This window comes from Gobio gobio, assembly GCF_949357685.1.
Source record: "Gobio gobio genome assembly, chromosome: 13".
NCBI classification, from domain to species: Eukaryota; Metazoa; Chordata; class Actinopteri; order Cypriniformes; family Gobionidae; genus Gobio; species Gobio gobio.
Window position 1 is genome coordinate 8965809 of NC_137106.1, and position 26010 is coordinate 8991818.

Consider the following 26010-nt stretch of genomic DNA (forward strand, 5'->3'; position numbering starts at 1 on the left):
AATCTTACCGGATTGTGTGGCATGTGCATGTAAGCAAATTACCATTATGTTGGGTTTTTAAAGGAGCACTCAATCACTTTATCCCCTTTAAAAACTTTATCCCCTTTAATCCAACTTAAAAAAAAAAAAACGATTTACCACCAGGGTTTCCTACAGAATGCTGTTTTTGCAATGGGGCAGCCCCTATACACCCTGAATATTATTTCTGCAAATATATTTTAATGTTGCAAAACTGTAATAATTTATATAATTGTGTAGTGTTCTATTTTTTTACAAAAAACTAATTAAAGTAAATTCTACAAAGGCATCGATAACCGGAACCGTTCGCTTTGGTGTGACGCTACATCCACTCCCATAGGTGTCAGTATAATGTCTAAGACCACAGTCATATCAGTCAGTGAAACATTAACACAAAGTGCACAACATAGTTTTACATCCTTTTCTGTGATCTCTCTGCAAGGGCAGTTTAATCCTCTCTGTGTCTAAAACCAAAATGAAAGCATGCTCATGAACAGGATTTGACATGGTCTACTTACTGATCATAACGCCTGAAACAGCCAACAGCAAAGCAGCGATGAGCGCGGACGTCCCCACAGACAGACCCAGCGCCAGATGAGACCAAGACTGCTGGGCGGGCAACACAACCTCTACACAAACACACACTTTACATCAGCGTTTTGCTTTTCATAGAACCACTTTTAACTGTGTGTAGATGTCAGATGCATCATGTGCGATCAAAACCGAAGGGACACATCTGGATTTGAAAAGGTTCTAAATTAGTAACTAAATTAGTTTTAAACTAAAATGATGTTTTTCTTTGATGTCTATATTGGCTACCTGTTTGTTCTCACCCGTTCTCCTTGTGTTTTTTCATTTGTTTTTTTTTTGTTTATTCCTTCTCAAATTCAAACTCTGTGTTTGTCCCAATGAAATTGTTGGTTGTTCCCTGTCTTATGTACATTCTGCAATAATAAAAAATCAAATTAAATAAAAACGTACTTGACCTTGAAAGAAAACTTATAGATTCTGTCTTTTATTAACCCGTGTGAAAAACTGAACCACTTAAGTACATTATTTTAATGCAACACTCCCCAGGTGAATAGGGTAACAAAAATAACCAATAGATATACCATACTTCCCCAGTTGAGTGATTACATGAATAATTGCAAACATTTATTGTATTACAAGTTTTCTGAAATGTTACATTTAAATATGCTAATGAGGGATTATCTAATTAAATCTGCACTAATTTGCATACATTTCTAGAACAAACATATGAACATTAGGTCTGGTTCAAAGTCTGGTTCAAAACTTTTGTTCCGTTTTCTTTTTCTGGGACATATTTGAGTCAAAGGATTGTGTTAATCATTTATGGAAGCATTCATCTAAAACAGTGTTACTCATTGCGCGGCTCGCACCAGCTTAATCTGCGGCTCGCATGGCAGTACATTATATGGTGAAATGATCATGCAGTCAATACATATATTTCATAAAAACAAGCAGGGCTATAACACAACCCATTTATAGTGTCTGCTCTATTACAAATAATTTATATTAAAAATTACCCCAAAACAGTGGCATTACAAGATGGAAATACAGACTAGAAAGGATATTTAAACTTGCTCTGCCCTTACGCCCATGACTCACTGCGGAGTTATCAGTTTTGGCTTTTGCACAACGGCAAATGTGCTCATATAGATCAACACGCTTCTTGTGTTTCACTGTGAAATGTGTATCTATAACACAATTTGTATTTATCGTGCGATTTATACGCCAAAATGACTTTTTACGTGCATTTGATACGCATTGTCAACTAGGTTGAGTGGTGTGGGTTACGCGCCAGCATCATGAGCACAGACAGCAGCAGCAGAATCCAGTTCTCTTTCGCTCCTGAACAAACGAACACACAGAATTATGCCTAAGTGTCCGTTTTGTCGAGTATCCTCAGAAAAACAGTTTTAAATGAGTTAAAAAACATCTTAAATGAACTTAGAGTTGTGAGGAAATGGGACGCGTGTGACAGCGCGTCAGATTCGTGTCATGTTCTTAAAGTTACAGCGGCACTATCTACTAATGAAGTTTGAAGCCTAATAAATGTTAAAAAGCCACAGTGTAATGTTGAATGGCTATAATTAATGTTTAAAAATACTGGCCTTCATTCATAAAAAGATGTCATTGAAAAAATGTTTAAAATATACTGTCTTTGTTTTTCTACATTAATTTGGTGATTTACTGTGAAATTACTACATTATAAAATATATTAAACGTGTTTTAAACAGAAAAATGTGTGAATAATCTAGTTTAAAACGGCACTAAAAGAAAGTTTGCATTAAAAATATCTTATGTATACCAACTATCTATCTACCGTTTGTATTTATTGCATAGCATATTGTATGTTCAGGGATGACAGACTGATAAGCAGACATGATATTTATGACTGGATGTTACTTTGGAAACGTTGCGGTAAAAGTATCAGTGTGGCTCTCCTGAAACAAATAGCGAAGACCACTGATATAAAAGCTCTGTTTTAATCATTGTTTCTGTAGCTGTGAGGCTATCATTGAGGCAAACATTTATTTTCACAAGATATATACACTGATCACTGCATTTTTTTCTATACGGCTTGGCTGTTCGTCCACACGCAAATGCAACTTTTTTGGAAACTCCTGCCAGGGTGAACATTTTTAAAAACTCTGGTTGCAGTGTGGACAGTGAAACCGGAGATTTTGGCTTGTTGCGTCAGAACCGGAATTGGCAATAGCATTTTTCCAGGCTTCTGATTGGCCAACATGGCTTTATGGTTAGGGTTATATCGCCACCTGTTGGTTTGGCATGCTCTTGACAGCGCTTCATAGCATGTTTTGCGTTTTCATGTGGACGGCTGGACGCAATTTAAAACAGAGGAGGGAAAAACTCTGTCTATAAAAGTCGCTGTGTACATGTGGACTAGGACTAACACATCTACTTTGAGGACAAAATGTGCACTTGCTGTCTAATATATTCCACACACTAACAGGTGCCGTGATGAAGAGATAATCAATGTTATTCACTTCACCTGCCAGTGGTCAAATTGTTATGCCTGATCAGTGTAAATACAAATTAGCCTGTCTCTTTCGGTAAAACAAACCATAAATGGAAAGAGAATGTACCCTCCCCTCCCCCTAATAATCACATACTTCTGACAAGCAGTATTTAGTGGTAAACAATAGTTAACAGCTATGAGGTAAACTTGGTTATATAAATAAAAAGGATGAACATTTCAGTATGCCCTGTCCCAACTTCCTGTTTAGAAATGTGTCAGAGTAAACCATGCTCATCAAGTGATTTCATCTGATCTTTAGCATATAGATTAACCGAGAGTGTATGTCTTCAAAACCTGTCCAAGTGTTTACACTTTGAGCTTTAGCTAGGAGCTTTGAAATGTTAATATTAGCATATAATCAGAATGAATCCATGGGCATTAACTTACGTACTGATTAAAACATTTATGAAATTGAGAAAAGCGTCGAAGAACAGATTAAATTTACATATATGAACAGACGTGTAAAACATTCTAAATGAACGAAACAAGCTAAAATAAGTGTGCAACAGTGGAAAGGTGGTTTTATCTCTTTTTGAGCACAAGCTGGCAAACGGAGCTTTGGTTCACAGTGATGACCTCTGTCAAAGAGACTGTAAATGGTAGAGAATTGAACTGGGTGTAAGTGCCGCTTTTGAGAAAGAACTTCATCGAAAGAACACTCTTCCCAGACCTTCATTTTACCATTTTATGAGACAGTCGTTCACCTGATGATGGTGGTGAAGTGTGTTATAAATGAACTAACCGGTGGCATTGATGCAGGACACTCCGTCCGGGGCCAGTGTGAGCTCTTCATCGCAGTAACACACCATGCCCTCAGAGGTCTCGTGGCAATCTCCTGACTCACAGTGACTGCAGTTCTGCACCGGGTTGATAATAACTTCACCGTCACCTTCCATGCCTGGAAACAAAATTACCGTTCATACTTATGGGATGGTGAGGCGTAGTAGTAAAGCTTGTGGCTTTTAATCAGAAGGTTGTTGCTTTGATCCCCACAGGGGTGAGCTATCGCCATTGTGCCCTTCAGCAAGGCAGCTTAATCCAGGTGTCTCCAGGGATACTGCCCCTGTACTGTACAGTACATTCTTTAAATAGGAGCATCTGCAAATTGACTTGCTAATTCCTCACCTTGTCTCAAAACGATGTAAAGTACTTGAATCTCACTAAACTTGATGAGTTTTTTTGGGCAGGGATACTTGCATGGATCGCGTCAGAATTTGCCTATGAATAGAACGAGCTCTCCGTGGGCGGATAATGAGGAGGCTCGCGAACGACTGACATCTCTCTCTTTTCAAACAGATTACATAAAGAATACTTGTTTTAGATTTACATTTAAACACTGACATTTCAACGTTTCTTTAGACATCCGTCTCATGTTTGTGTGACAAGTATTCACTAGGTTACAGTTCATTTTCTGACAAGTATCAGAATGGACTTCGTTGAGAGAGAGAGGCAGCAGATCATGCATCATGTTTGCTTTATTTTGCAAAAAGCACAATGTTGTTTTTATTGTGTATTCACAAAGTTGACAACAGTTTGGAATGATGTATTACATGATGTATGCGAGAGGCTCTACAATTTCTTCGTAAGTTGAATACGGAAAGCGGTCCGGCAGAAGCTAGATATTTTACTTTATAAAGTTTTGAAATATGGATATTTTTCTTACACAAACCCTAGGGTTGCCACCCGTCCCATGAAATATGGAATCGTCCTATATTTACAGGCAAAGTGATTGCATTTTAGCGGCTTTGTTCCCATAGAGAAGGAGTCTCGAGAACATGCGCTGTAAACTTGCGCGGTCGAGCTTGTGTCCACCGTTTGAACGCAACAGGATCTCCAGATATAGGGCTGAACAGAAAAAAGGTATCAATGGGTCTGTCCAATAACTCATGATGAACCTCAGGCGAACTGCACACTTTGCAGAGAAGCATTTCAGCTGCTCAGACTGTCTGACTTAAAGCAGCCTGCGGTGACAAACACATCCGTGCTTCTAAAGGGATAGGCCTATTGTTTTTTTAATGGATAATATATTAATATAATATTCCATACATTATCAGAGCTTGGCAGACATAGTTATTATATTTTTTAGACATTAGACATAATTAATAGATTACAGTCTAATTAATGTTATTATTAATGTATAATTTAGCTAGGCTATATTAATCATGCATAATAAATAATCCTGTCATATAAAGCTTGACATTTAAAAATATATATACTTAGATAAAAATGGGACAAATAATTACATAATAATATAGACATAATTTAAGTAAATTAATAAAACATTCTGAATTTCAGAATTGTCAAAAAAGTGATTACTGGTCCAGAATGACTGCTTAAAGGGGCAGTTCACCCAAACATTTTAATTCTGTCATCATTTACTCACCCTCAAGTTGTTCCAAACCTGTATACGTTTATTTGTTATGTTGAACACAAAGGAAGATTCATTCCTACTATGAAAGTCAAAGGAGGCCTTTCAGAAGGCCTTTATTAACCCCCCGGAGCCGTGTGGATTACTTTTATAATGGATGGATGCACTTTTTTAGGCTTCAAATTCTGTTCTGCCATTATAAAGCTTGTATTAGCCAGGACATTTTTTAATAAAACTCCGAATGTCATAGGATTGCTTGAGGATGAGTAAATTTATGGGATCATTTAAATGTTGGGGTGAACAATCCCTTTAATGCTTAGCATTAAAGATGCTTATGTGTGATATTTATAGCTAAAAGTTTGCCAACTAGCAAACTTTTAAAAACCTGGATTTTTTCTCTTTTTTTCCAGCAAAGCATGTGCTGCTAAGAAATCACTGTAGAGTTAGCAAAATGGGACATATTTGACGTCATTTTTATTGGCAATGCCTATAAATGCCTGAATCATGTCACAGAGCCATATAAAATTCACTTTGAGACTACTCAATTGGGTCACTTTAAATGACTTCATTCCATGATGTTGAAGTTACATGAACAAATTATGTTTGTTTAACTTAATTGATTCACGTGGGACTGATGTACAAGATAAATCATGTAAATTCAACACATTTTTTCAGTGTATTTATTTATATATTTTTCCCCATCACACTGTGAATGGATGTCTATTTCTTGGGCTCACATGTTCTGAATCCTGCCATTGATGTGTAAAACATATTTTTTCATGTGTTCATAGTAGGTAAGAAGTAGTAAGAAACAAACTTTTAGATGGCCCAATCCTATTTCCAGTATAGGCGATTCTTTTCATGACTTGCAGTCCTCCTGGAACCACATGAAGTTAAGCACCTCGCTCTAGGGCACAATGGTGCCTGAGAGGGACTGTGATCTCAGAAAACATACAGAATTTGGGTCACCCCAACTTTAGGTACAAACTTCAACTAACTGTAGAGATATGCCACTATTAGTCCACAATCATTCCAATGTCTATTTTACAAGAGGTTTGCTATTTCACCTCAAATTAATTGGTAACACTACATTAGTTATCTTGAACTAACAATGAACAATACTTCTACAGTATTTAATATAGTTAATTTCAACATTTAGTAATACATTATTAAAATCAAACGTTTTTTTTTTTTTCCTAAGGCACGTTTATAAAAGCTACTTAAATGTCCAAACTGAACTAAGGCCTAATACTTTTTTTTGTGAAACCAGGCCTTTATTGTGTTACCTTTGAGTGGTTCCAGGTACATCTCGCCCTCAGGACTTATGAACGATGTTCCATCATCTCCATCCATTCTGGGATCATTATCATGCCAGGCGCTTCCCCCTATGGAGGAGAGAAAAAGTCATAAAATGTGGCAAAACTCAAAGAATGAAGATATAATATGAAAATCAAGGGATGACATTTAGTCTCACCTCTGTATCCTCCACCTCCTCCACCAGCCGTGCAGGCTCCTCCACCACCTCCAAAGCCTCCTCGAGTTTTCCAGCCCATGACTTGACAGGGTTCCCCGCCCTGACCTCCCAAAACAAGTGGTCTACCACCTTGAGGAACAGGGGCACTGTCGTTCCAGCCTCCACCACCCCCTGAAATACACAGAGCCACACACATCATCAAAACCAGATCAAGACACTTGCGCCCCATTTCACTTTCACAGTGTGGCTAATTAATTTCACAACAGGTGACTTGTTTCTGTATCATCCTCCAACATATATTAGAATGCAGAGTGGCAGAGACGTTTCTCCAGAGAAAGAATCTCCAGAGTCTCCTATGAACATGCATGTACTTCTAAAGCAGGTCAGCGCTGTTGCTTAGCATGAAACTATTCCAATAAAAATGTGGCAAATTATTTCAGACGTCAAAGATGTCCCATTTTGCTAACTCTCCAATGATTTCTTAGCAGCACATGCTTTGCTGGAGAAAAAAAAGAAGAAAAAATCCAGGATAGCAGACAGACTGTTCAACAAGTTTTGAATAGAGGAGATTTTTTTGAGACAACCTCAAACAGAGTTCTCTCAGAGTACAGAGGAAGATGACGGACGGACAGATGAACGTATGGATGATGGAAGGACAGATGGATGAATGGACGGATGGACGGGCCGGCGGATGGACAGACTGATGGATGGAAGGAAGGATGGATGGATGGACAGACTGATGGATGTTTATACAGATGGAAGGACAGATGAATGGATGGATGGACAGACTGATGGAAGGATGGATAGCTGGAAGCACAGATGGGTAGATGGATGGAAGGACGGACGGACATGATGGATGACGTATGTATGGACGGACAGATGGATGGATGGAAGGACAGATGGATGCATGGACGGATGGATAGATGAACTGATGGATGTTTATACAGATGGATGGATGTATGGACGGATGGATGGAAGTGTGGACGGACGGAAGGGTGGACGGACAGATGAACAGACTGATGGATGTTTGGACAGATGGATGGACGGACAGACAGATGGACGTATGGATGATGGAAGGACAGATGGGCAGATGAATGGATGGATGGTAGGACGGATGGATGAATGGACAGACAGACATGATGGATGACGTATGTATGGACGGACGGACGGATGGATGGACAGACTGATGGATGTTTATACAGATGGAAGGACAGATGAATGGATGGATGGACAGACTGATGGAAGGATGGATAGCTGGAAGCACAGATGGGTAGATGGATGGAAGGACGGACGGACATGATGGATGACGTATGTATGGACGGACAGATGGATGGATGGAAGGACAGATGGATGCATGGACGGATGGATAGATGAACTGATGGATGTTTATACAGATGGATGGATGTATGGACGGATGGATGGAAGTGTGGACGGACGGAAGGGTGGACGGACAGATGAACAGACTGATGGATGTTTGGACAGATGGATGGACGGACAGACAGATGGACGTATGGATGATGGAAGGACAGATGGGCAGATGAATGGATGGATGGTAGGACGGATGGATGAATGGACAGACAGACATGATGGATGACGTATGTATGGACGGACGGACGGATGGATGGACAGACTGATGGATGTTTATACAGATGGAAGGACAGATGAATGGATGGATGGACAGACTGATGGAAGGATGGATAGCTGGAAGCACAGATGGGTAGATGGATGGAAGGACGGACGGACATGATGGATGACGTATGTATGGACGGACAGATGGATGGATGGAAGGACAGATGGATGCATGGACGGATGGATAGATGAACTGATGGATGTTTATACAGATGGATGGATGTATGGACGGATGGATGGAAGTGTGGACGGACGGAAGGGTGGACGGACAGATGAACAGACTGATGGATGTTTGGACAGATGGATGGACGGACAGACAGATGGACGTATAGATGATGGAAGGACAGATGGGCAGATGAATGGATGGATGGTAGGACGGATGGATGAATGGACAGACAGACATGATGGATGACGTATGTATGGACGGACGGACGGATGGATGGACAGACTGATGGATGTTTATACAGATGGAGGGATGGACAGACAGACAGATGGATGGAAGGACAGATGAATGGATGGACGGACGGATGGATGGACAGATAGACGGAAGGGTGGATGGACAGATGGACAGACTGATGGATGTTTATACAGATGGATGGAAGGACAGATGAATGGATGGACGGACGGATGGATGGACAGATAGACGGAAGGGTGGACGGACAGACACATGAATGGATGGACAGACGGATGGATGGAAGGACAGATGGGCAGATGAATGGATGGACAGACGGATGGATGGATGGAAGGAAGGACAGATGAATGGATGGATGGACAGACTGATGGATGTTTATACAGACGGACGGACAGATGGATGACGGATGGAAGGACGTATGGATAGATGGATGAATGGGCAGATGGATGCATCATTGCTAGGGGAACATTTGTTCAAGATACCCTACCAAATCTAACGTTTGCAGACATACACAATCCATCTCCATATATCAGTGCTCTCTGTATACGAGCACTATATATAGAGATAGACTGTGGAGCAGAGGAATAGAATATTCACCTTGTTTTATGTATATCTGCAGGGAAGAAAAAGATGTGATATGGTCTAGCACTAGTAAAAAAAATAATCTAACCTGAAGTGCTGATGTACGTAGAAAGAGACATCAGAAAATAACATCCAAGAGTAAAGAGACTAGAGAAAGATAAATACAGCAACTGACTCATACCAATGTTCTGGAGGATAGATGAGGATATGAAACAAATGAAAACCTCGAGATGAAATGTGATTAATATTGATCAAACGTTGTACATGCGAGTCATGCTGGGCTCTTCCTGCTACGCAGTAATGTCATGATGGAATTAGGAGCGAAGGTTTTGGGCTATGCTCTCTGACCCCAGCGGCAGTAAACTAGGGCCCTATGATTGGCATATTAACGCGGAATTTCCCGGAATTTGACATATTTGGAATGAAATGCGGTTTTGTGTGGGAGAAGAACGTATGTTTGGGGAAAATGCAGACCGGGGGAAGAAAATCTGGGCAACACAACCCCTCCCGTCATTTCAGCTCCGCCTTCAAAACAATGAGAGTATGGCAAAGCGTCTCTCCGCGGCTCTGCTTTCGTCGGCGAAAAAGTTAAGAAACTCAATGCTAAGCCCTCAGTACCAGGCCGAGCAGTTCCCTCACGGGGAGTACTTGCTGTATTTTGCCTTGTTTTTAATGCACTTTAATGTACTGTATGGAAAATAATGCCTTAAATGAACTTGAGAGAAAATGAGATGCGCGTCTGATCCGCATCATGTTTGGCTGAGGTAGATCTTAAAGTGACAGTAGCACTGATAATGTCTGTCATTAATGTTCAAAGAACAACGGGAACAGAGAAGATTGTAGCTTTAATGATGATTCATCTATATTTCACTTATTATTTATGCTGTTAAGAAAGGTGTTGATAACTTTATTCAATTTCTGTGAGGACTATGTCTGACAGGGAAGGCCACAGGTAAATAGCCCATAACATTTATTATAATGGGTTTATGTAAATATTGTTTTAAGTTCAATTCAATTAAAAGTTGTTATTTTTTAAAGCCTAATAAATGTTGAAATTGGTAGCTTTCAGTTATACTGTAATGTAACGTCATCAATGTTTCATATAGACAATAATATCAGTGATACTGGCCTTCATTCATAAAAAGATGCCATTACAACACACATTTAAAATATACTGTCTTTAAGTTGTTTCTAAATTAATTTGGAGTAAACTGAAATTATTACAATATCAAAATATTAAAAACTCCAATGTTTTTAATTGCAATTAATCATGATTAATTACAGAAATAATGAGATTAATTAGTTTTTTTTAAATGATAAATTCACAGCATTAATATTTTGTTGTGAATTGAAGTGCTTAGAGTGCAGTGTTATGTTGCATCATGCGGTATTTGTCCTGAAAAGTAAATGTGATGTTTGTTACCTCAATAAATTTACGTTTTATGTTATAATATATTAACATTAAAAACACACTCTTTACGACTAAAATAATAGTTAAGGGTAAAAAAAATGAATTCCCAAAAAAAAAAAAGGAATTAGCAAAAATTAAAACGGAAAAAACGGAATTTGGGAAAAAATAAAAGCGATTTCATAGGGCCCTAGTAAACAGAGCACAGTGGGAAACTAGCCTTTGAGAAAAGCGCACCCGATAGAAGCCATTGCAGGAGACGACCAGAGCACCCACAACACATGCAGAACCTTCAGCAGACGCACAGCCGCGCACGCATGTGCCTTAGACTGGAGAGCACGCGTTATTATTGAAGTGTTGTTATCACCTTCCAATCAACCAAAAAACCTGGTCAAGAAATCTCAAGAATATTCAACACCCAGTATTCCAAAACTAATTTGCAGGATCAATCTCTTTCAGCCACTGCTATAGGGAATTTAAAGAAACTGCCACACAAATCATATTCAATCTCAGACTGGATTAAGGTCTATTCTGAAACCCAGGCAGAAAAGAAAATGAGTATGTCCGTGTCAAGGAAAGAAAAAAATCTTGGGGTATCAGCATTTTTTCTTTTTTTTTCATAAGCAAACTTGATATCCAGGTAATGAAAATCTTATTTCCAACTGTCCATATGAAGCTAAAAAAAAAAAAAAATCTCTGCTCTGTGCAATATTTTCTGCTTCACTGCCATTGGCTGTTTACCAGAAGGAATCGGCCTAACATCAGACTTCAATAATAGCATGCTAAAATTAGCATAATATAATACAGACAATTTGTAATTCATTACAAAGCTATTGAGAGGCACATCAAGCTTACCTGCAGTGCCTGATTTTCCATTGCGGCCTTGAATGCTGGGATTCCTGTCCATCACTTCCTCTGGGGTTTCCGATTGGCTGCTGTAGCCACGGCCTCCGCCTCCAGCAGCGATGAGTAGCGGAATATGGACTCCATTCACCACCTGTAACCAGTGGAAACATCAAGTGTGACTAGTTTTTAACCCCTGGGAGTCTGAGCTGTTTTGGGGCCCTTTAGAAGCTTTGACATGCTCTGACATTTGTGTTTTTTTTTCAGTTGCTTATAAACACATTAATGGAAAAAGTTTAATTACACTGTATTCAGCACAAACTTGGCAACCATAATATCTGAGCAACATGTATGTACATGCTTGTATTTTTGAGAGAAAAATGTTTATGCATGGTTTTTGAAAAAACTAAAAAGATTGTTTTAAAAGTAAGGCCTCAAAACACACAATAGATCTGTGTCCACAAGACTTTTGACTCATGGGTGTTGTCGCCTAGAGTTTTTGCTTCAAACTGATGTGAGAATCATTCAGCCTACTCATTCACATAAAACAATACACTGATTTAAAATGTGTCAGCTCGCGGGTGACTGATATCATTCTCTTTTCAAACAGATTACATAAACACAGCATATTTGTTTTATTTAAAACCTGACATTTCAGCGTTTCTTTAGACAAATGTCTCATGTTTGAGAGACAAGTATTCACTAAGCTAGAGGTCATTTTCTGAAGACTATCTGAATGAACGTCTTTGACAGAGAGGCTGCAGATCGCCATCATGTTGGTTTTCTTTATTTTGCAAAAAGCAAAACATTTTGTTTTTATTGTGACTGTACACAATTTTTTTTAAACTTATCAGATTATAATGATGTATAACACTTGCCTGAATGATTAAAAAAACTTATTTTGAGTTATTTGAGTCTCTTTGGCACTGATAAGAAAAAAAAGAGTCGATCGCGACCGCCGACTCGAGGGGGTTAACAGCTTTTTTTAAATAATTTGAGGTTTGAGGACTTTCTCATTTAATATTACAGCCATTGATTACAGTGCGTTTTAAAAATGAGCAATAGATGTACACATGTTTTGATGTAGAAATAATCCAATTTAAAATGTTTTTATAAAGGGTCACCTTGAAGACGTAGGTGCCCCCGCCTCCTCCGCCGCCCCCTCCTTTGAGCTGGGTCTTGTTGATAGAGGGTCCTTGCTGTTCTTTGCAAATCCGGTCCATAGTCGGCACCATCTATCAAAACAAAACCAAACAAATAAGATCCTCTTATGCTTTACAAGATGCTAATCATACTCTTTTTTTCTCTTCTGAATAGCACAGGGACATGTTGAAAGGATTACTCACATTAGGGCAAGCATCCTCTCCTTCCTGTCCCACTAGAATATACAGCAGCTCATCCTTCTCTAACAGGAAGTCTCCGGTCATGTACACCCCATGTGACTTGTGAACAGCCAGGACGCTGCGTCCACCAGCTGCTCCATACACCGTGATCCTAAACCCAAGACAAATAAGTAAGCAGTCATTTAGCAGATGCTTTCTTCCAAAGTGACTTATTAGAGCACTTATTATAAGGCCAATTCTCCTGGAGTGACCTGGGGTTAAGTGCTTTGCTCAAGGGCACAATGGCGATGGCTCTTGACTCACTTCTTACAGAGATCAAAATGGCAGCCTTCTAATTACAAGCCCTAACTTCTAGTAACTACACCAGGGATGACATATAGTGAGCTAATATTGTGAGCTGCCCTACGGCCTACAAAAGCAGCATTCCTGACTGAGATGTAACCTCATGAAGGGATTGGAACACTCTACATAAGCAGCATTTTAACTGAGATGTAACCTCATGAAGGGATTGGAACACTCTACATAAGCAGCATTTTAACTGAGATGAAACCTCATGAAGGGATTGGAACACTCTATATAAGCAGCAGCAATTCCAGAAGATTCTGATATTAGCATTTACCAAACTAACAACCTCTTACTCTTTTACTCATTAAAATGACATAACACGGGGGATCACGTGACGCTTCGTACGTGATGGCTGCCGATCTTTAGAGCTCCGAGCACGCTCCCTCTTTTATCAATATTTAACAGGTTAAAATTTACAAATCTAACAGTCTAAACACACCTTTAAACATGATGAATGCCAACAAGAAGGCTGCATCCTCGCCCGCGAAAACCCCGACTGTAAAACGGATGAAATCTTCAACGTGCAGTGAAGACATGGCGGACGCCATTTCTGTGGCATTAACGAAACAACAAGATACGTTGGAAGAAGTTGTCCGGAACGCAGTGCACACTGCGATGAAAGATGTGACACAGTGCATGCAGTCACTGACTGCCGAATTTCAATCACAGATGACTGTTGTGCGCGGGCTTATTGACAAAGTGGACAATATCCAACGTGAGACGAGAGGCCTGAAACAAGACGTAGTCGGCTGCAAATCAGATGCGTCTAAACTTCAATCAAAACTGGCAGAATTGGAAGATCGAGAAAGACGCAATAATGTTCGAATTGTTGGTCTCGCACCAAACCGTGAGGGAGGCGACGCGATACGCTTTCTCACAGAAATGCTTCCAAAGTGGATCCCCTCGCTCTCAAACAGGCCGATAGAGATCGAAAGAGCCCACCGCATCTATGGACAGCAGAGGTCCATGAGACGGGTCGCACTATGATTTTTAAAGTGCTGAGATATCAAGACCGTCAATCTATCTTAGACGGGGCAAGAGAGGTGAGCAAGAGAGGACCAATTCTGGATGGCGAGAATCGGCTGAAATTCTTTGCTGACTACAGCGCCTACACTTCGCAAAGGCAGAAAAACTTTGCGGATACACGGAAGGAGTTGCGAGCTTCAGGAATCCAATCTTTTTTGATTTACCCAGCCATTCTACGCGTCATGCATAATGGTGAGAAACTGTCTTTCTCTTCGCCACAAGAAGCAGAGGAGTTCCGACTTTAGATCGCAGACACCTCACGGGCAAAACGGCAGCTGACTTTCGCCGATGTCAATCCATACGAGATGGACACGAATCAAACTGATAATTAACCAGCCATCGGTATAACTTACTGGTAGGACTATCCATAGAAGTGAAACTGTATGGTTAAGGACACTACATTTACTTTGGATAAACATAAGCTACCAATAAGCTGAATGTCATTTCATCCTTAATGTTATACTGCTCTTAAGTTTTTTTTTTTTTGTTGTTTGTTGGTATTTTGACGTTCAGGACTGGTATCCTGATCTGGGCAGCACTAACTTTGAGAGTATTTAACGCATAAAGGCGTGCTTTTAGTTGAATGTGTAATTTATAGTTCTATTGTTCCTGTTAACCAATGTTTTTGACATTTACACACGGAAGGGAGCGGGTGAGTTTCGGATCAGTGGAACGTATGACTTTGTCACGGTACCGATACACAAGTTGGGGAATATCTAGCGGTCTGGGGGAGGGGGGAGGGGGGAGTTTCGTCCTGCCATGTATCTCTTTGTATATGTTAGTAACGAAATGTGCAATCAAACTAGTCTTGTCTAAAATAATTCATTTTTTAGCCTTTAATATAGTCAAAGTTTACATGATAATGGTTAATATCTCAATGATTTCAGTTAACATCAGAGGTTTAAATAGTCCTATAAAGAGAACAAAGTTTCTGCATAGTTTAAACAGGCACAATGTAGACCTGGCTTTAGTTCAAGAATCTCATCTAAAAACAAGCGATGTTGCTCGTGTACAAAATACATTTTATAAAGTCAAAAAAAAAAAAAAATGACATACCTCAATATTGGGTGAAATAGTCCATTTTGATTACTGTATTTTCCATAAAATAAGTTAATAAATTAGAGAATGAGAAAAAAGTACATTATAAACACTATGAACTAGAGCTGCACGATTAATTGGTAAAAGATTGCAATCTCAATTCAAACCCCCACGCAATCTCATTCCTAAATGACAACGAATCGCCTGTGTCTATTAAACCTTAGACGCAGATCTGAATGTTCTGGAGTGATTTTGTCAGAGTTGTGGCTGACCCACAGAGAGCATTTGAATAGGAATGAAACAGCTTCACAAATATTCATATTAAATCACAGAAGAACTAGGATGAAAGTTTATAGTTTGAATATAAAAAACAATGTCTATGGAAGTGATCAAAATAAAGTATGTCGACCTTAGAAAGTAACATGCACAACTACATGCATAACTAACACAAAGTGCCTTTAAAAAAAAAAATATTTGTCATTGAATCATTCATTCAAACAGAGTTTTTAAAATAATTAAAAGGGATAGTTCACCCAAAAATCAGCTGTTTATCTGCTTACCCCAAGGGCATCCAAGATATAGGCGACTTTGTTTCTTCAGTAGAACACAAATGAACCGAACAGTATTTATCATCATTTATCATTTTTTACCTCAAATACACCACTATGTTCAACAGCCTTCAGCGCACGATCACTTCCGGTAAGTGAGGTCAATGTACACGATTTGGCGTAGAAATACACGCGAGAGATCACTTCCGGCGCTTGCATAAACTACGCCATATCGTGTACAGACTAGTGCGATAGAGATTTTACTTCTATTGCACTATCGCGATAATGCATGTTGATGGCGCAATCTACCCGTGAAATTTAGAGCCACACAGCTCCGGCTTAGAGAGATAACACGACTAATCTGTTCTACCAACTCAAATAATTGCAAACTGCAAAATACTATTTAAATACTCCTGCATGTCCTGCGTCTCAGTGTGAATGATGGACGCAGATGTGCGGGCACGGTTGCTTATTTTTCACTTGATCTTTTTTATAAACAATGTTTACTTTTAAACAGCAAACAGCCATTAAATGTTTATGTATTATTTACTTATAATGATTATCATTATAAATAATAAACTTATTGAATCGAATTAAAACAATTTAAATAGTTAAATAAAGAAAAAAAATTTAAAAACATTTTGCTGTGGTACCGAAATTGGTACAGAGTACCGTACATTTTTTTATGGAATTGGTACCGACCACTGGAATTTTGGTATCATGACATCCCTATTCCTTAATTCACAGTATCCGTTCCTTTATTAACAAGACACCAGTTTTCATTTTCATTAAGAGAACAAAATGTTTAAAACCAATTGTGTTATATTAGGCTGCAGGTGAGAAACTTTGTTTGAAATATGTTTTTATTTAAAGTATCTGTGCATTACACAAAAGAATTTGTACTTGAATTTTATTTATCTGCAACATTATGTTGTATAATTACAGTTTTGTACAATAAATGTTCTTAAAACTACATACAGTGTTTCTTTCTTTCTTTTTAAAACAATACATTTAGCAGTTTGGCTTTCCTTAGGGTCTATGTAACCTATGTATTCCGAAATGGTTCTATTATAATTTATATATCGTGATATATCGTTATCACAAGAGGCTGCAATGTATAATCGCAATGCAGATTTTAGGCCATATCGCCCATGCCTAGTACAGACCTCACTCACCGGAAGTGATCGCGTGCTCAAGGCTGTTGGACATAGTGGTGTATTTGAGGTAAAAATGATATAAATACTGTCCGGTTTCTCGCACAAACCGATCGTTTCATGTCTTAACCACTTAACCGGATTGAGAGCGCATTCGTCCTTAGCTTTATTTGTTTAAATTGGCTCAAATGACTGTCAGATGTAAGTAATTACCTTGACAAACTATACATCCTTTAAAAGATCTAAGAGTCAAGCTTCCATTTTTTACCTCTGTTTTATTCTCAAAGTCTTATAGTGACAGTAATTTGTTAATATGTGTCAGGAGTTATGAATATGAAAACCGCGTCGGTACAGTTTGATTGTAATATGAGCCTCAGCTGCTCTCATTCATAAAAAAAACTCCTCTATTCTCCTCACGAAAACTCGCGACAAATCAACATCCCTCAGGGCTTTTAGTTCAAAAGTGTGCAGATGAGGAGACATATTGATAGATTCTCATATGTCTGTGTCAAATTTCTAAACAGAGGAGTATTTTTTATTCAATACTTCCTCAAAATGCACAGATGTAGCCTAATCATGAGCGATGGAGACTCTTATGTGTTGTTTTCAATTCATCCTGGCAGCCGGAGGGCGCTCTGTGCACATGTGGTCCATATATGGTTCAGACAGACGAAGAAGATACCATGTGCCATAATAGAAGTCCATAATAAAAGCTTCCTGAGATCGCTAAAGATGCAAATAGAGACATTTGAAGACAATAAACACACAATCGCGACGATGTATGGTTTGTCTGTGTTCTTTATACCATGTTGGGTGTATTCATAATAGATTATATTTATGCTATTCGACATAGCTTTTAACAATATGCAGAACATTGTAAAATGATATTCTTTCTCTACTTTCTCTACTAATGTCTCCACTGCTAAAACTACATACTACTAGGGGTGGTGAAAAAAATCGATTATCGATTAATCGCGAGTATGTTATGGACGAGTATGAATCGATAATAAAGTTTTCAAAAATCGATTTTTTTATTTATCTAAACCTGACACTACCACCGTGTGTGTGTGTGTGTGTGTGTTCATTAGATGAATGTAAATCTGTCGTTAATGCTGAGATGATTCTGAGGGAACACTCTAGAAATCCTCCCGCCTCGCCTCCTCTGGAGCTCAGGCACATTAGCATTAGCACGTTAGCACGGCTCAGATTCGCGCACAAACACCGAATAAACGCCTTCAATCCGCAGATTTATGAGCGCTTCAGATGAGCGAGCGCGACACACATCGACGCGCACATTCGCGGGAATAAAGGCGATCCTGAGGACGCGATGAGCGGATCACACACACACAGCCGGACTGATGCTGGAAACACACCGCCGCTCCGCTGCACCGACCCGCGGCTCCCGCTCACGGAACCGAACGTGTCTCGACACTCCTCCGACACAAACCCGTTTTTCTTCTGTCGTTTTTTCCCCTTTTGTCTTTCTCACGTCAGGAAACGAACGAGAGGAGCTCGAGCGGTCCACGCGCTCCCGCCCCCCTCACGCGCGCACCGCATCCATCACTCTTGACATTTTGTCACTGTGTTCTACAGTACAGTATATAAGCTGAAGCTACAGTAGGTTGTTCAAAAATGTTCATTTTGTCTTCTTAATGATTAAATTGGACAATTTTCTTCTAGAAAGACAAGGTGTTTAGGTGGAGAAAAAACTTCTTCTTTACCTTGACATGTTTCGACTGCAACCTGCAGTCTTCCTCCACCTGAACACGTTGTCTTTCTAGAAGAAAATTGTCCAATTTCTACAGTATGTTGGTTCTGATCTACTTCAGTGATCAGAGTTGTTGTTACTCAATAAAAGAGTTAAGTAATTCAGTAGCTGACTTTTTTTTTATACTGCAATCACTTTGTAGTGTATTTTCGTTTACTGTTGTGAAATGGAAAATCAATAATCGCTAATCGAGAATCGTTAATAATCGAAAATCGACTGCAATCGAATCGGGACTTCAATAATCGTAATCGAATCGAATCGGGAAATCAGACAGATTAACCACCCCTACATACTACCACAACAAAATCAACAACTGCTCCAACTCTCGTGCACTTTTCAAAACATTCTCTTCGCTCCTTCTGGCATGCACTATCAAACCCTTTCAACTGATCCAGAATGCAGCGGTGAGGTTGGTCTTTAATGAGCCGAAGAGAGCGCACGTCACGCCTCTCTTCATCAGTCTGCACTGGCTACCAATAGCCGCTCGCATTAAATTCAAGGCACTGGTGCTTGCCTTCAAAACAACCACTGGCTCTGCACCAATATACCTAAACTCGCTTGTTCAGACTTACACACCCTCCAGGAGCTTACGTTCTGCCAGTGAACGACGCCTTGTGGTGCCATACCAGAGAGGCATGAAATCACTCACGGACCTTTTCCTGGACCGTTCCCACCTGGTTGATTGACCTGCCTATCTCAATTCGTGCTGCCGAGTCTGTAGCCATTTTCAAAAAACGTCTAAAGACACATCTTTTCTAGCAACACCTGACCGATCGAGAATAGCACTTATCATTCTATTCATTGTCTGTCTGTCTAATTTATTTATAAAAAAATATATATAAGAAAATTCTGTTCTGTGCTAGATTAACTGAGACTTGTTACAGCACTTGCATATTGTTGATATTGTTGCCCTTGACTGCTCTAGCTGCTTCTATTGCCCTCATTTGTAAGTCGCTTTGGATAAAAGCGTCTGCTAAATGACTAAATGTAAATGTAATGATATATTTTTCTGATTTCTGATTCTGATTTTTTGATCCGAAGCCAAATGAGACCACAGAATGTTATTTAAAACATCCCACTAAAGTAATTTTGGAGAAAAAACATGGTTTTAATCTTTATTGTATTTTGATTGTGTGCTAAGCTAACATGCTAGCTAGCCAATGCACCTGCCACTTGGGCAAATACGTTATTTTTATTAATAATTTTGAATAGACTGAAATTAAAAACCAACTGAAATGTTTCTATTGTCAACAACGGCATTTGAGGCACTTTAGAAGGTGAAGTGAGAAGTTTGATCATAAATGAGGTTTGAATAGAACAGTTTGAATAGAGTCGTCAGTGATTATAATGAAGACAAAATAATAAGATAACTAGAGCCATAACCAGACCAGAGATGTGTGAAAGTGTTCTGGGGAGACTGGAACTGAATGGGCAGTTTGCACCTCAAAACAATAGAGACAAACTGAATGGTAGCTCAGAAGAGATGGCAATAAACATCAGTTAACATTTTAGAGAAATCTCAAAATAAAATCATATGACATGATCTTGAAAAACATTAAATAAAATTCAGCGTTTTAGACTTATCATCTTCAGATTTGAAATATAACATGGTCAGACATGTGGCTTCAGCTGTAGTGCACTTCTAGATTGCTAAAATGCCAACTTCAATTTTATTTTCATAAAGATATTTCATACAAATATATTTCTAATAACTTTACAAAACTTTGAAGCTTATTATAGCTATTTTTGATTATGAAAATAATTATACTTATGATTTTAGTGCAAAGGAATCATTAACTGTAACGGTTTTAGTCTGATTATGCCATTTCTTAGGATTTTTCAAAAGCGGGGGTGCAGGCTAACAGGTTAAGATATCAATGTGTCGCCACAAGCCGCAGTGTTTAATTTGGATTTGTCTGTGGACAATTTTTTTTCTCTCTCATAGATTTTGTTACCATTCACATGCATTATACGACTGACAGACTGCAAAGGTTGGAGTTAAAACTCTTAATTTGTGTTCTACTGAAGAAACAAAGTCACCGACATCTTGGATGCCCAACAACAAATCCTTTAAACTTAACAATATTCATAAAAATATAAGTATAAAACAAACATAAATTATAGTGGCATTCATCATAAACAACTTTTATTTATACACGCCAAGCCTTAAAGAATGTATTTAAAGTGAAACTGAAACTTCCAAAACTTTGGAATATAAGCTGCATTATTCTTAATAATAATTTGAATCATTTTTAAGTATTTAATTAAATACATTTGTAATCAGTGTTTCCAACCCGATCTCACGGCAATGTATGTATTTTACGAGGTGGCTAATTCGTACAAATTTGTACGATCTCGCTCTACGATTTTTGCTAAATCATTCATATGATTTCGAATGAATGACCTACCCCTAACCGCGCCCTTAAAACATACCAATCACTGCAGTATAGACAAATCATACAAATTCATACAAATTAGCCACCTCGTACAAATACGTAAGAATTGGTCGTGAGATAGCGTTGGTGTTTCTCACAACTCTGTCAGCCATCTTGGATGGCTTGTTCGAGCTGAATTGTTTTGATGTGGTTTTTCCCACAGAGACCACTTACAACTTTGTTTCAGTATTTGGCCCAATGAGATAGTTTAGCAGACAGCATAATGCTACCTTTTTAAACTGCCTACATTGTCTTAAAATGTTATCTAGGTAGGCAGTTCTCTTTGAAATGAGCTGGGAAAAAAATCTGTTTTCTTTAGACTTTGCTAAGTGAATGTCATTATCAGTCTGGGTACTACCTCAGCAATGAAGCTGATGACTTTGGAAATGTGTTTTCTCATTCCTCCTGCTCCACGGACAACAATTACATGAATGACCTGACGGGCTTGATAACAGGCAGCAATTGTGCCGAAGAAGAATGTCTTCCCATTTCATGGTCGAAAAAGTAACTGGCTAAACTCCTGCAGGAGGATATTTTTGCTGGTGGTTGACATTTTGTGTGTGTGCGTACCTGTATTTCCTAGTCTCTGGGACCCGCCACATCTGGATGCCCTTGAATGGTCCCTTAGTGCCCACAGTGACATTGACATTGGTGTTGCGGTAAGAGTTACTGCACTGAGTTGGCGTTGGACCGTCTTGTCCTGTCGCTCCACAGGTGTGGAATATCCACTTGACAGCTGCAAGCACACACAAATGCCCACAGATATAAAAAGGTTCAGTAGAATTAAATTAATCAAATTAGAAAAAGACTCTACACGACTAGCCTGACAAGCCAGAGCCACATCAAGATGTTTGGTCTGGGAACACACCATTGGCAGAGCTCAATCCCAGGGGCGGGATAAACGGTTGTCTTTTTAAATTCCCTCTGCACACAATAGGGTGCGTCTAGATTTCTAGGCTACTACATGACTGTATTGGTGCAAAACTTGGACAAAAGAAGTCTGTACTCTTTCAGAAGGTGGAAATAGAAGGATATGCCATGTGATGTGTTTGGCTGGCTGGGCTGTCAAAAAGCCACAGACAATTAATGATTATTTGTTCTTAGCTGGAAACCTGTGGAATGTCTTTCACAGAACTGAAAAGAGTGCTACAAGCATTCAGTTCAATCATTGCTAAATGTCAAATGCACTTATTCGTGAGTGGAATGATGTTCTGAGTGAGTACACTGTCAGCATTTCAGTAAGATCACAGTATGCTCACCATTGACTCACACACACACAAAGATTTTAAAGGTTAAAGTGTATTATAAATATGTCGCAGCACATTTCATGTTTCTGACAGTTTTATCAGCTCTGTGTCAGGAGCTCCAGCGGAGACTGGAGGCTGATTCACGTCATCTTCATGTGCTATTTATTGTCTTTGTTTATGAAACTAAGTAAATTGGCCAAGGACATGGTTTTATTTCAATATTATTTTGTGTCAGTATTATTTTATTAATTGGTTTCCTGTAACAACGGGCATATGGTGCATAGCCCTGAGGAAAAGAAGTACACCTTAACATACTTATACCTTAAAATAAATATAAATATGCACAGACATAATGCACATTTCATAAACTTAACTGGCATGTTAATTGCAATTAAATAAAAATGTTTTATAGTTTAAATTTCTATTAAAATGACCACCTTAAGTAGGATTTAAGTACATTTTTATTTGTAATTTCATAATGAATTATATTGTCTAATATTCATTCATAAATATGGTGGTGTATACTGCCGAATGTACTGACGCATATGATAAACTAAAATACACATCAATGTAATTTCTGTTGAAACTTTTATATTAAGCATTTAAATATATTTGGAATTTAGCACATTTGAAATATATTAAATTGAAATTGAAATGTTATATCAAATAAACTAGTTTTACTATTATAATCACATACTTTACATGTGCTTTGATATGTTAGTCCGAACATCAAAATGTGTATTTCTTTAAAGTCACAATATGTAATTTTTCGGCAGAAGTCGCTTATTCAAACAAAGGCATAGCTTGATGACTCCTTGATTTCACGTAGCTTTTATTCTGCCACAGACGATTGCTTCAATGCTTTCAGCTCATGCGTATGTGGGGTAACACAGCGCTGTTTTATCATATTAGATGCAGTATTTGAGTGTGTTGAAAGTTATGTTATAATGCTACTCTCTGCGTTTGCTCGGCGGATACTATGAGACACTTGTTGCACACTGCAGTGAGCTAGAGTGATATTAGGCATGGTTAAACATGGTACTCATCAAGAAAGCGAGATTTAAACAATACGACTAACTGTGTTGAGCTATATAACAATTAGTTTTTTGTCTATAAATGCATCCAAACAGTTGCTTGCCTGTCTAATAAAACACACAATATATTAAAGCGTCTTTGGTGTTTCCATGTTTTCTACACAATAAATCGGTAAATCGAGGGTAACGCAATGTCATTACAATGTCATTCATTGATAGGTCCATGATCCGTGTCCTGGTTAAAATTGCATATTTCTCTGAATTTAAACATTCTTGGGAAAATGTGGGATAATGCAAGTCAACAAAATATACAACTGTTCTAGTGGTTTTGGGATATTTTAATCCAAAAATCTTATATTGTGCCTTTCAAGTATGAAAAAAGATTATTAAAACTGATTTGAAATGCATTAGTAAAGTAAAACTTTAATTTGACGTTATTAGAAAATACACTTCAGAACTGTAGTCTTTAGAAACCGTAATTATCTGCAAGTACAGTTTTGTCTTTTTCTACAGTGTTACATGTAGTTTCTATAGCAATTACTATGAATTATGCATAATTACATGCAGCAAACCCTAAACTAATCCTAACCCTATAGTAAGGGTAATTCATGTTACTCAGTACTTAACACTGTAACACGGACACCTTCAAGTGGAACCATATTCTTTTAAGATTTGAAGTACACTTCAAGTACACATTCAGTACAATTAAGTGCACTTCATTTTCAAAAGGGTAGGTTGGGGTCTATTTGCATATCTGGAACCAATCAAATGGCCTGTACCTGTAAGGGCGGCCAATCCAGTTTCGACACGAATAACCAGAACAGAGTGCTATCAATGTGAGCAGGTGGAAAAGTACTTGCCAATAATTGGACATTGCATAAAATAATTGGTAACATTCTGTATATTACAAGTGACATTTGACAGTTTGGGCCAGTAAACTCCCAAATTCTTCCAAAACAGGAGTGTGCTGATCCTAATGCACCCCTTTCCATGCCGTGATGTTGTTCTACCCAAGTCTGCAAATAAAGCATCAGAATAAATCTGAATAAAAGTTGAGTTCCTTGCCAGGAACCTATAGAGATCTGTAATAAGATCTGAAGTGAAAGAAAGCTTTGAGTTGTAAAGAGGTTATGTGCCAGACAAATATCACCAATTATGGCCTTATACAACTTGCTTTTATTAGAGATCTTGAAGGTTTGATTGGTGGAAATGGCTGAGTCATCGGAAGCTGAGCGGCGGCACTCAGCGCATCATGAGGGTAGCGGCCCGTCTTTTTTTTTTCTCATCAGGGGAGGCAATCACGCAGACAAAGTCGGAGGAAGTAATCAAGGAGACAAAGGCCGAGGGAGCTGATCTGACAGAAGAACATGCTCTCTCTCTCTCCACAGCGCTGAAGATTTGAGTCAGCGCAAGCGTAGGCAAACTCCCCCATTCAACTTGGCCAAAATGAGGTGCCACTGTGGCAAAGGGAGAAATCGATAGTGGAGGATAGAGTGGGAGAGGGCAGGAACAGAGAAGAGAAGGAAAAATGAGAGATAACAAGAGGATGAGCGGCGGAATGAGAGAAAATTCCAACAGTTGCACAATTTATCAAAAACATCAAAGCTGCTATATCAATTATCCATGACTGAATCAAGGGAAGATTGATGTGCAACTTGATTTTCCTTCGAGATTAAAGAAAACAACAGGCGGGAATAGAACTCCAGGAAGCTTTACTAGAGTGCGTGTCTGGTAGAAAGTGTGTGTGTTTAATTATTAACTGTCTTGAGCAATTGCGGTTTCGAACCAGTTTAAAACTAGAGGTGGGTGGAATGATCAAAATGTATCATGCTACACTGCCAAAACAGCCCTGACCCATCGAGGCTTGGACTCCACTAGACCCCTGAAGGTGTGCTGTGGTATCTGGCACCAAGATGTTAGCAGCAGACCCTTTAATTCCTATAAGTTGCGAGGCGGGGCCTCCATGGATCGGACTTGTTTGTTCAAAACATCCCACAGATGCTCGATTGGATTGAGATCTGGGGAATTTGAGGGCCAAGTCGTTGTTGTGCTCCTCAAACCATTCCTGAACCATTTTTGCTTTGTGGCGGGCGCATTATCTGCTGAAAGAGCCACAGCCACCTGGGAATACCGTTTCCATGAAAGGGTGTACATGAACTGCACCAATGCTTAGGTAGGTGGTACGTGTCAAAGTAACATCCGCATGGATGGCAGGACCCAAGGTTTCCCAGCAGAACATTGCCCAAAGCATCACACTGCCTCCGCCGGCTTGCC

At 39.0% G+C, this 26010-nt stretch overlaps 1 protein-coding gene across 1 annotated transcript in view; it reads right to left on the minus strand.

Annotated features, from left to right (window-relative positions):
* The window catches only part of alk (ALK receptor tyrosine kinase), a gene marked incomplete at both ends in the record, with an annotated part of 709791 nt that overhangs the window by 32446 nt on the left and 651335 nt on the right, over positions 1-26010 (minus strand). Inside the window, 8 exons of the mRNA XM_079833880.1 lie at positions 537-647; positions 3825-3980; positions 6737-6835; positions 6925-7095; positions 11811-11952; positions 12923-13033; positions 13145-13292; positions 22026-22191. Of these exons, the coding sequence (XP_079690006.1) occupies positions 537-647; positions 3825-3980; positions 6737-6835; positions 6925-7095; positions 11811-11952; positions 12923-13033; positions 13145-13292; positions 22026-22191 (1104 nt within the window). The remainder of the gene's footprint in view (positions 1-536; positions 648-3824; positions 3981-6736; positions 6836-6924; positions 7096-11810; positions 11953-12922; positions 13034-13144; positions 13293-22025; positions 22192-26010) is intronic.